Source organism: Chelonoidis abingdonii, chromosome 1 (genome assembly GCF_003597395.2).
Source record: "Chelonoidis abingdonii isolate Lonesome George chromosome 1, CheloAbing_2.0, whole genome shotgun sequence".
In the NCBI taxonomy this organism is placed as follows: domain Eukaryota; kingdom Metazoa; phylum Chordata; order Testudines; family Testudinidae; genus Chelonoidis; species Chelonoidis abingdonii.
The window spans coordinates 6614279-6624551 of NC_133769.1; the positions used below are offsets into that span (position 1 = coordinate 6614279).

The 10273-nt window shown below is 48.5% G+C and overlaps 1 protein-coding gene across 1 annotated transcript; it reads left to right on the forward strand.

The window, feature by feature from the left end:
• Positions 1-2738: 2738 nt before the first annotated feature.
• LOC116823521 (endonuclease domain-containing 1 protein-like) lies at positions 2739-4583 on the forward strand. Its single transcript, XM_032778121.1, has 2 exons — positions 2739-3023; positions 4044-4583. The coding sequence occupies exons 1-2, from the start codon at positions 2739-2741 to the stop codon at positions 4581-4583; spliced, it is 825 nt and encodes a 274-aa protein (XP_032634012.1).
• The last annotated feature ends 5690 nt before the right edge of the window (positions 4584-10273 follow it).

The window sequence follows — 10273 nt, forward strand, 5'->3', positions numbered from 1 at the left end:
ATACCTGAAGAAACCCTTCTTGTTACTCTTAACATCTCTTGCTAGCTGCAACTCCAAGTGTGATTTGGCCTTCCTGATTTCACTCCTGCATGCCTGAGCAATATATTTATACTCCTCTCTGGTCATTTGTCCAATCTTCCATTTCTTGTAAGCTTTTTTTTTGTGTTTAAGATCAGCAAGGATTTCACTGTTAAGCCTAGTTGCCTGCCATATTTATTATTCTTTCTACACATCAGGATGTTGTTCCTGCAACCTCAATTAGGATGCTTTAAAATACAGCCAGCTCTCCTGGACTCCTTTGCCCCTCATGTTATTCTCCCGGGGGATCCCACCCATCAGTTCTCTGAGGGAGTCAAAGTCTGCTTTTCTGAAGTTCAGGGTCTGTATTCTGCTGCTCTTCTTTCTTCCTTTTGTCAGGATCCTGAACTCGACCATCTCATGGTCACTGCCTCCCAGATTCCCATTCACTTTTGCTTCCCCTACTAATTCTTCCCAGTTTGTGAGCAGCGGGTCAAGAAGAGCTCTGCCCCTAGTGGGTTCCTTCAGTTTTCCACCAGGAAATAGTCCCCTATACTTTCCAAAAACTTCCTGGATTGTTTGTGCACTGCTGTATTGCTCTCCCAGCAGATATAGGGGTGAGTAAAGTCTCCCATGAGAACCAGGGCCTGCGATCTAGTAACTTCTGTTAGTTCCCAGAAGAAAGCCTTGTCCACCTCATCCCCCTGGTCTGGTGGTCTATAGCAGATCCCACCATGACATCAGCCTTGTTGCTCACACTTCTAAACTTAATCCAGAGACTCTCAAGTTTTTCTGCAGTTTCATACAGGAGCTCTGAATAGTCATCATACTGCTCGCTTACATACAATGCAACTCCCCACCTTTTCTGCCCTGCTTGTTCTTCCTGAGCAGTTTATATCCATCCATGAGAGTACTCCAGTCGTGTGAGTTATCCCATTAAGTCTCTGTTATTCTAATCACATCATAGTTCCTTGACTGTGCCAGGACTTCCAGCTCTCCCTGCTTGTTCCCCAGGCTTCTTGCATACTTGGACCCCTACAAGACTTCAAATTGAGTCTAAATTAGCTCTTTTTTTATACCTCAGAGAAATGAGGTACCAAGTGGTTATCTAGGATTCTTAACCAGGGCCCACACCACCAGGCACAAATATCTATCCTCTACCCTTTCTCAGCTCACTGGGCTTTAGAACCCATGTCCCCTGCCTAGCAAGTGCCATTCACTTGAGGGTGAGTCCCTCCTTTAGGCTATGCCAGGTACAGTTCTGCTGCCCTCAGTTCACATAACAAGGATAACAACCCTTTATTACTCCTTCCCCAATAAGAAGGAGACTGGGGATCCAACACCAGCCACAAGTGATCATTTGGGCAAGCAATCCCATCATGCTGAGCACCTAGACAGGGTGAATGTGTCCATGCAAATAAGATCAGCTTCTGAAGTCTTTTTCCACAGCTCACCACTAGATGTCAGGAGAGAGCTCACTCAGACTCTGCTTACACATATATAAACAGGTTGAGGCTCCTAGGCTCATTCTTCAACTGAAGCTTTTGAAAAATCCACTACAACTTTGGTGGTGCAAACAGAATCAAGCCAGCTGACAAGTTCATGTGCAGACCTTTTCACTTGGTAGGTTGGTTTCTTTTTGAAAAATTGTTATTTATATATTTTGTAATCATGAGTTCCCGACCGGAAGACATTTAAGTGAAAAGCAAATCAATTGTCTCTTGAGATAAAGAATGCAAACACTGTGGAGAGAGACCTAATACACAGACCTGTTTCTGGAACTCTGCCTTCCACCCAAGGGCAATCAGCCTATGAAGATGTTGAAGACAATGGAAAAACAGTGATCTTTGGATCATGTCCTAAGCTCCCTGGCTGCTGATAGTAGGGATCAGCTCATATAGAGCAGCAGCCATCCAAATACAGTTTGATATGTATTATAACATGATTGTTCTAATTACTTGACGCAGAAAGCTTTCTGTTATGGTGGCATCTGAAACAGGTGTGTAGGCTAATTGTTTTAATAGCACTTGCTCAGCACCAATGGTTGAGGTTTTACAGTGAAATTGGAAGAACCACAGTTTTGGACCAGATTTTATGGCATTGTTGTGGTGATTGTATAGATCGTTTTCTCCAAGGAACAGGATATCCTCCTGCTAACAGCTAAGGACAGGCAGACGTAGGGTTGGTGGCTGGCAGGTCTACTTTGTTCCAAATGTGAATGATTGAGCCAAATCTTCCCCTCACATAGAATAACCATGGAGAAAATTATCCTGAGACTCTGCATATTTCAAATTGCAGACATCTCCTGCATTTTTCCTTTGGGAACAGGGATTTGCAGCCACAGAGCTAGGCGAGAAGTGTGGTTTTCTAACCAGCCAGATGCAGAAATATGATTATGTCTACGTAGGCAATCAACCTGTTCACACAACTCTCCTCCTTCTTCCTGCCCCTGTTATAGGAGTATCTCAGTCAGAAATGATGGTGCCATTGACTCCCTCCTGAAGTATGTGCTTTAACCCCCTTCTCTGATGGCTCAAGGAGCAGCACTAACTTCTATGTTAGTTTCCACTTTTTGAGACAAGGTGGTTGCCATATAGGACAGCTGTTCCCTGACTACAGCCTCTCATTCCTCCTCTTGGAGACCACGTTTACACCAAGCTTAAATTTTATTTACATTTGTTCCCCAGGTACGGAAGAGCCTTTAGTGTTAACTTGTTCCCATGCTGCTGCTGCTGCTGCTCCAGTTTTCCATATGCTGCCTCATGCTGGGGAACAGTGAGGTGGTGACATCTTTTGAAAACACATGCCCTGGGTTTTTCTTCAGGGAAACCCCCCCAAACGATGCCATCAAACCTGCAAATCCAGCCCAGATTTGCCAACTTTACAAGAATCAGTATCGCTTTGCTACTTTGTACGACAGGGACAACCGCATTCCAATATACTCTGCGTATGTGTACCAACCTGGTTATGGTCAGCGACCTGATAGTTGGATGGTAGAACCCCAGGTAAGATGCTCTCCTGACTGCCTCTCCGTTACAATAGGACACAATCTTGGACATGAAAAATTGAAATATAGAATAAATCCCAATATATGTGTATACACACACACACACACACACGAATTCCCTGTCCCATGCTGTAGTGCAGGGTCACACCATTGTGACAAAGATGTGTAGTTGCAGCAGGACACTGGGAGCTAGAATTGCTGAGTCCTATTCCTCACTTCTACTGACTTGCTGTGCAACCTAGGGCAGGTCACACCTTGTCTGTGCCCTGCCATCACCAGGTATAGAATGGCGATATTAATGCTTATCTACCTCATAGGGTTATTGTGAGAGTTAATTGATCTTTGTCAGGTGGTTTGGACTTCTCAGGGAAAATGTGCTGTGGTCATGCAAAGCATTTTTATGATTTAGTGGAACTCAAGAAAACAGTGGTCAAAAATGTACTTAGTTATTGTACTAATGCAATCTCCATGTTGAAATGGAATTATGTACTAACCCGGCTGTTTCTGGCTCACAAGGATAGGGTTGAGTCAACTGGCAAATCTGTGGTTCCCCTAGGGGCATTTTAGCAGAAACCTTGGGAGTTGTCAGCTCCCTGTAGAGCACTGAGGGTGGATCATCTATTGCTCATCTCAGAATTCCCTCCCATTTTTTTTTTTACATTTTTCTATGAATGAGTTGACCCGAAACTGAATGCAGACTTCTGCACTCCTCTGGGTCAGGGTAGCTCTGTGCCACATTACTGTGGGCACAATCCAGCCCTCAGGAAGCAAGGAAGTTACTCCAAGTGTGGCTCCTCTTTCACACTAGTCACGACTGTGAATGAGACTGCTAGTGAACTTCCTTCCAGCTCACACACTGGCCCCAGCGGCCCAAGAAGAAAGAACACAGAGCCCTAGGGAGATCTCTTGCCTAGTCCTACCAATTCCTTTAGACCTCCAAAGGCACCTGCCCCAGGACACTGACTATGTTTCTGCTGCACACGTGACTGACCCCTGTATTTGTTTTTTGACTTTCAAGCTCATGGGTTCAAATTACCAAAAGGAAATGGCAACTGAATGGATGCTCTTAAATGGTATTGGTGTTGACCAGGGACTGCTTATTGAGAGCCAGGCCATCCTTCAAGATTACAAGAATCTGACTAATTTCAACAGGGGCCACTTGAACCCCAATGGGCACCAACCTGACCCTGACTATAAGGCTGCTACCTTCACCCTGACCAACATTGTGCCACAGTTTATGAATCTCAATAGTGGGAAATGGAACAACTACGAACAAGAAGTAATGATGAGTAGGACTGAAGGGTGTGCTACCACACATGTCATTGTGGGAGTGGTCCCTGGCAACAATTACATAGCTGGAGGCAGAGTCAATAAACCCAGCCACATCTGGTCTGCCGCCTGCTGTGAGATTGATAACAATCACAGGAAGTCCTGGGCAGTCATTGCTCTGAATGATCAGAATGCAGTGGAGCTGCTCACTCTGGGTGAGTTAGAGGAGAAGCTGGTTGAACTGTACAGAAAGGAGGAGATCCTTCTGTTTGACAGTGACTGTCCCTGACAATAAACTCCTGACCCCACTCACACACTTCTCTATATCCCCCTGCAGAAAGGGGTTGGGAGCCTTCACCAGTAGCTGCGCTGTCTTGCCATTATACACACTGCATTTAGCCTTTCCTATTTGTTTATTAAATGTGTTTACTGCTCTTTCTTCCCAAACGAGTCTAAGCATTTGTCTCCAAACTTCTCCTGTTATGAGAGGAAGGGGTCTGGAAAGGCTGGGGCCATTTTGTTCCCGTCCCACGTGTAGGGGACTGTGGAAGACCGTGTCACGGCCTAGGTAGGGTGTCTCCGCTTTCTCGGCGGCCTTGTGAAAAGCCCCTGCTTGCTAAGTGGCCGGTCATTGTAGGACACGGCATGCCAGTTATAACTTGCTTTTAACTGGTTGAAACCAGTTTGTATGGCCTTAGGCCAAAGGGCGGACATAGCCTGTGGGAAGTCCTTTCTTGCATATGTATGAGTTGCTTTGTATTGTGTATATATAGCTGTATGCTCCCGGTCCGCCTTTGGACTCCGACCCAGGCCGAGCTGAGCTTCGGTGCTGGGTTCCCCGCCTACGTGACAGCAACGCCCAGGGTCCCCGTTGCGGATGTGTCACTTTACCTTCATTAAAGCCAAATAACTCACAGTGTGTGTGGGCCTCATTCTTGCAGAGCATCCAAGCACGTTACACCATGTTACAAGTCATGGGTGGCAGGTTCTTCAGTTGGAAATGTCTATGAGAGATCTCAAAGAGATTCCTCTTTATGGTGCTCTCTGGGAAAAGGGCTTTGCACATGCCCCTGGGGCAAAGCATGAAGGAAAGGTCTGTCTCCCAGCCTGAATTCTTGCCACCCCTGAAGGCAGTGCTATGGGGGAAATGTAATACAGCCTGGGGTGTACTACTTTTCCTGGGTAAGTTTAATGGCACCAGAGTGCATGATCCCCAGTCCACCCACTCCTCCCCCTCACCAAACCAGGGTCCACCCCTTTTCCTAGCACAGACTTGGACACGCTCTGGCTAGAGCTGGGTGTATTTTCTCAGTGAATAGTCTGCAAATGACAATGAATAATCATTGGACCAGGGAACCTGAGTGAGACTGATTCTATAGCCTAGTAATTGGAGCACTCACCTGGGATGTGGGAGTTCAAGTCTTTGATTCAATGACTATTCAATTATTTATCAAAAGTGGAATAGCTTCAACTGGGAGAAGCCTAGACCAGCATAGCCCCATGTGCTCTTCTGTACTGTGGGAGATCCAAGTGCAATTCTCCCATTCTGAGCAAGTACCCTGGGCTAAAGGACCTTGATTTAGTTGGGGATCAGTCCTGCTTTGAGCAGGGGGTTGGACTAGATGACCACTTGAGGTCCCTTCCAACCCTGATATTCTCTGATTCTATGACCTGCACCTTCCCCCACCCTGCATTTGAGCCTCTGGTCCACCCTTGCTTTTGTCAAGATACCCAAAATCAAGATGAAAAAGTTTGTCAGGTCAAAATAAGCTATTTTGTTTCGACCTGACTTGAAACTTTTTCAATTCCCCACAAATTTTGAAAAAAAATGACATTGTCACTTTGACCCTTTGTTTCGGAATCGCCAGCAAATCAAAAAATCCATTATTCACCCATCTCTAATGCTGGCAGGTGTAGGTGAGGAAGGATGGTGCTGCTGTAACAGCTCATGCCTTCTGCTTATAGGCTGCATCCTGTCTATCCTGCCAGTGCTACATCTGCGTCTGTCACAACCTGCTTCTAGGGTTGGCTCTCAGCTTTCCAGGATCATTACTTTCTCAGGCTGCCACTGCTTGGCTCTTCCTCCACAGGTAGTTCCCAGATTACTGTCTCTGGCCTGCAGTTCACAAAGTCCTTTGGCTTTTTCCCTCTGCTCTCCACACCCAGATGATAGTTCTTTTCTCTGGCCATTAGGCAGAGAATGACCTGAGGCTCTGTTCTTCTCCTCTAGCTCATGCAGGGCAGGGCAGTGGTGTCTGATAAAGAGCCAGCAGGTTTGTTGCAAGTTCATCATCACTCTGTGTAAAAGAAGAATGGAGCTAGCAGCAGCCCAGGTGATGACATAAGGGGTTAAAAAAAACCTAAGTGGAGATGGAAATGGTCCGGCTCCTTTGAGCGAAGCACCAGCGGGAGCGCGGCGTGGCCTCGCTCTCCCAGCTAGAGCTCCAGCCTGGGCAGCGGGGCTTGCCATGCTCTGGCCGGGGCTCCAGCCGGGAGAGCGGAGCAGCGGGGCTTTGCTGCTCTCCGGCCGGAGCTCCAGCCGGGAGAGCGGGGTCGCGGGGCTTTGCCGCTCTTCTGGCCGGAAGAGCGGGGTCGCGGGGCTTGCCTCGCTCCAGCTGGACCGCAGCAAGCCCCGCTCTCCCATCTGGAGCTCCGGCCAGAGCGCGGCAAGCCCCATGACCCCGGCTGGAGCTCTGGGCTCTTTAAATAGCCCCCAGAGCCCTGGGGCAGTGAGGGGCTCCGGGGGCTATTTAAAGGGCCCGGGGCTCCAGCTGCCTCTGCCACCCCGGTCCTTTAAATAGCCGCCGGAGCCCCGCCTCCCCCATGCATTTCCTAGCGCTCCCGCGGCTATTTAAAAGATCCAGGGTGGGATAGAAGGGGGCTTGGGGGCTACTTAAAGGACTGAGGTTCCAGCTGCCTCTGCTGCACCCCGTGACCTGCCCACGCCAGTCCACCCCCCCTGCCTGCAGCCAGCTCTGCACCCCGTGCCCACAGCCAGCCCCTGCCAAACCCCCTTTCCTGTCTCTAGCCAGCTCCTGCCACACACCCCTGCAGCCCTGCCCAAAGCCAGCCAGCCCACACACACTGCTGCCCGCACCAGCCCTGCACACCCTGCCCAGCCCGCACCCCTGCCTGTCTCCAGTCAACCCCTGCTGCACCCCCACTGCCTGAAGCCAGCCAGTCCGCACTCCTCTGTCTCCAGCCCTGCAAACCCCTGCTGCACCCCCTGTGGCCCTGCCTGAAGCCAGCCCGCCCCACACCCCTTGTCTCCAACCAGCCCCACCCCTTGCCCTGCCTGCAGCCAGACCCTACCTCCAGTCAGCCCCTGCCCTGCCTCCAGCCAGCCCCATGTCCACTGCTGCCCTGCAGTTTCCAGGGCAGTAACCCTGCACACCTGCTTCAATGAGGGGGCAGGGAGCAGCTGGGACCAACACATGTGCACACCCCAGGGAGGTGGCGGGGACCCACACATGTGAAACGGCGGTCATTAATAACCAATCAACAGCATATATGATGCAATGTACATAATATATAATTTTATTATTCATATAATTATAGAAAGTAAATAATACATGAAAGAAATGAAAGGCTTTTTTTCCACTTTTTTTTTTTTAAGTCATCTCTGCCAGGGCCCCGCCGAAAATGTTCGAATTGGGCCCCGCACTTCCTAAAGCCGGCCCTGTCTGGGCGTGAGCGGTGGCCAAATGGTTAAAGGGAATAGGAAGGTTGCTTCTCTAGGGAGAAAAAAGGGCACTGAAGAGAAAACAGATACATCAGTAAATGGGGCAGGGATTGAAATCAATGAAATGTTTCTTTCCAAAATACAGTATGAATAAATGTTGTTTATAATGGGTGGTGACATTCAGAAGCCTGAACAGACCCACACAAGACCAAAATAAATGGAGGACACTGGTGGGTGCCCTGTGGAGTGAGTTAGATGAGGAGCAATTACAACAACCGTGCAATAAGGAGATAGTAACTGTTAATTTCCAAAGAGGATGCCAGTCCCATACTACCAGAAGATGCCATGATGCGTACAGAACCCTGCCAACTGATAGATAGGTAAATAAATGCAGAATACAGCAGCCTATGCAAAACCAGTCCTGTTCTACTGTTAACTTTTACACAGCACACCTTTTCTCTTTCACCCACCTGTTGATAAATCATGATAAATCCAGACTGTAAACTCTCTAGGGTGAGACTGTGTTTTTACTTGATGCTCATCCAATGCCTAGCACCAACAGGGCCTGATCCTAGGGTGTCTCAGTGCTGTTGTAATACAAAGAATAATAATGATAATATTTTCTTTAGTTAGTCCTGCTGCTCACTCAGGTGAAAGGAGTCTCATGCTCACAGGGCTGAACTACTGAATTGCTTTTTAAAAAGCGATATAAACGTCTTAGAAAACCCCACTGAATGGTAACTATCCCTGGAAGAATGCACACTAGGGTACTGAAGCATCTCCCAGCCCAAGGCCTGTTCCTTGTTGCTCACCACCACTAATTAAAAAAGTTATCAAAGGCCAAGCACTGAAACCAGGACTAAAGAACAGATGAAACTCAGTGATGCTGTTTCAGAGAAATGGGGACATCCAAGGGCATCAGCAATAGGAGATGAATGGTTTCACCAGCCACCTCTCTGGTTACTCATGGGCCTTTCCTGTCACACACTCTGTTCTTCCATCCACCTTCTAGAGTGCTCAGAAACCTTCCTCCTCACCTTTGAGAGGCTAGAAACCACAGTCACACTCACAATTCCCCCTCCTCTCTTTACAATGGAAACATCCTCTCTTTTTTTCCAGTGCCACTTGGAATCCCCCACCTATTCGGCTAGTAACCTCTTCCTCCACCACCTGACACACTCCTCTAATGTCTCTCAGAGCCTCAGCCCTGGGAAAGCTCAGACACTCCTCTGGTTATACCTAGAAATGCCCTACTCCCTTTGGTAACGGCATGAAATACCTGGGACTCCAAAGGAGTGAATGAACCAGCTGTGCCCAGCTCAGGGCATGAGCCCCAGCAGTTGCAAGGAGACATCACATTCCACCGGTGCAGGCAGCACAGCGGAGGGATGCCCCAGTCACAGAGCCCTCTGTGACTGGGCTAAATCCCAGTCAATAAAGTGATGCTGCCAATAATGTCCAGTGTGGTGGTGACCCAAATGCCTCTTCAGGGAGCCATGTACAAAGCACCCTGCGTTGCTCTGCGTGGAGTCTGAAAACTCCTGCAGGCAGAGAGCTCCTCCTGCCAAGCGTACACTGGGAACAGCGTCGGAGAAGGAAGGTAATTCCTGCGGATGTTCGGGTGACAGGCTGGGCTGGGCAATGGTAGGTAGAGGGCTGTTGCTATTTATTTATATTCAAGGGGAAAATGTTTTAAAAGACTGGGTGCTATGAAGTTATGCCTGTAACTAACCATGTGGTCTCAGCGCGGGTCTACACTGCAATGGGAGGCGTGGTTGCAGTGAGGGTGGGCATACCCACACTAGCTTGCATTTAGCTGGCTCGGCTAAAAATAGCAACGTAGAGGTGGTGGCACCAACTGCAGTACAGGCTAGACAAGTTTTGCCCAGAGCCCTGGGACGGACTCATGTTGCTAACCCACTCTGCCACCTTTTTCGCTGCTATTTTTAGCTGCACTAACTAGATTAAAGGTATGCCTACGCAAGCTACCATCACACTGCTGACTGCAGCTTAGACATACCCTCCGTCCTGATACCCTCCCCCGTTCCCTGCTGTTGTTGGTTACCCTCACTCATTGTGTCTTGTCTTTATTGAGATCGTCAACTTTCTGGGACAGGGACTGTTATGTCTGTAAAGCGCTATCACCACGGGACCCTGGTTCTGTTTGGGGCCCTTGTGCGCTAACATAATACAAACCATAAAAAATAATAATAATAACGTGAGCCAACCTGCTCCATCTCCGGTCCCACTGGAAGCCTCACTGCATGTCTTTTCTGCTGACTCTCATGCAGGGACGG

Coding starts and splice junctions, on each gene's coding strand:
- LOC116823521 (XM_032778121.1), top strand. CDS start 2,739: ATGCTGCTGCTGCTGCTGCTCCAGTTTTCCATATGCTGCCTCATGCTG. Junction 3,024..4,043: donor GTTGGATGGTAGAACCCCAG/GTAAGATGCTCT, acceptor TTGACTTTCAAG/CTCATGGGTTCAAATTACCA.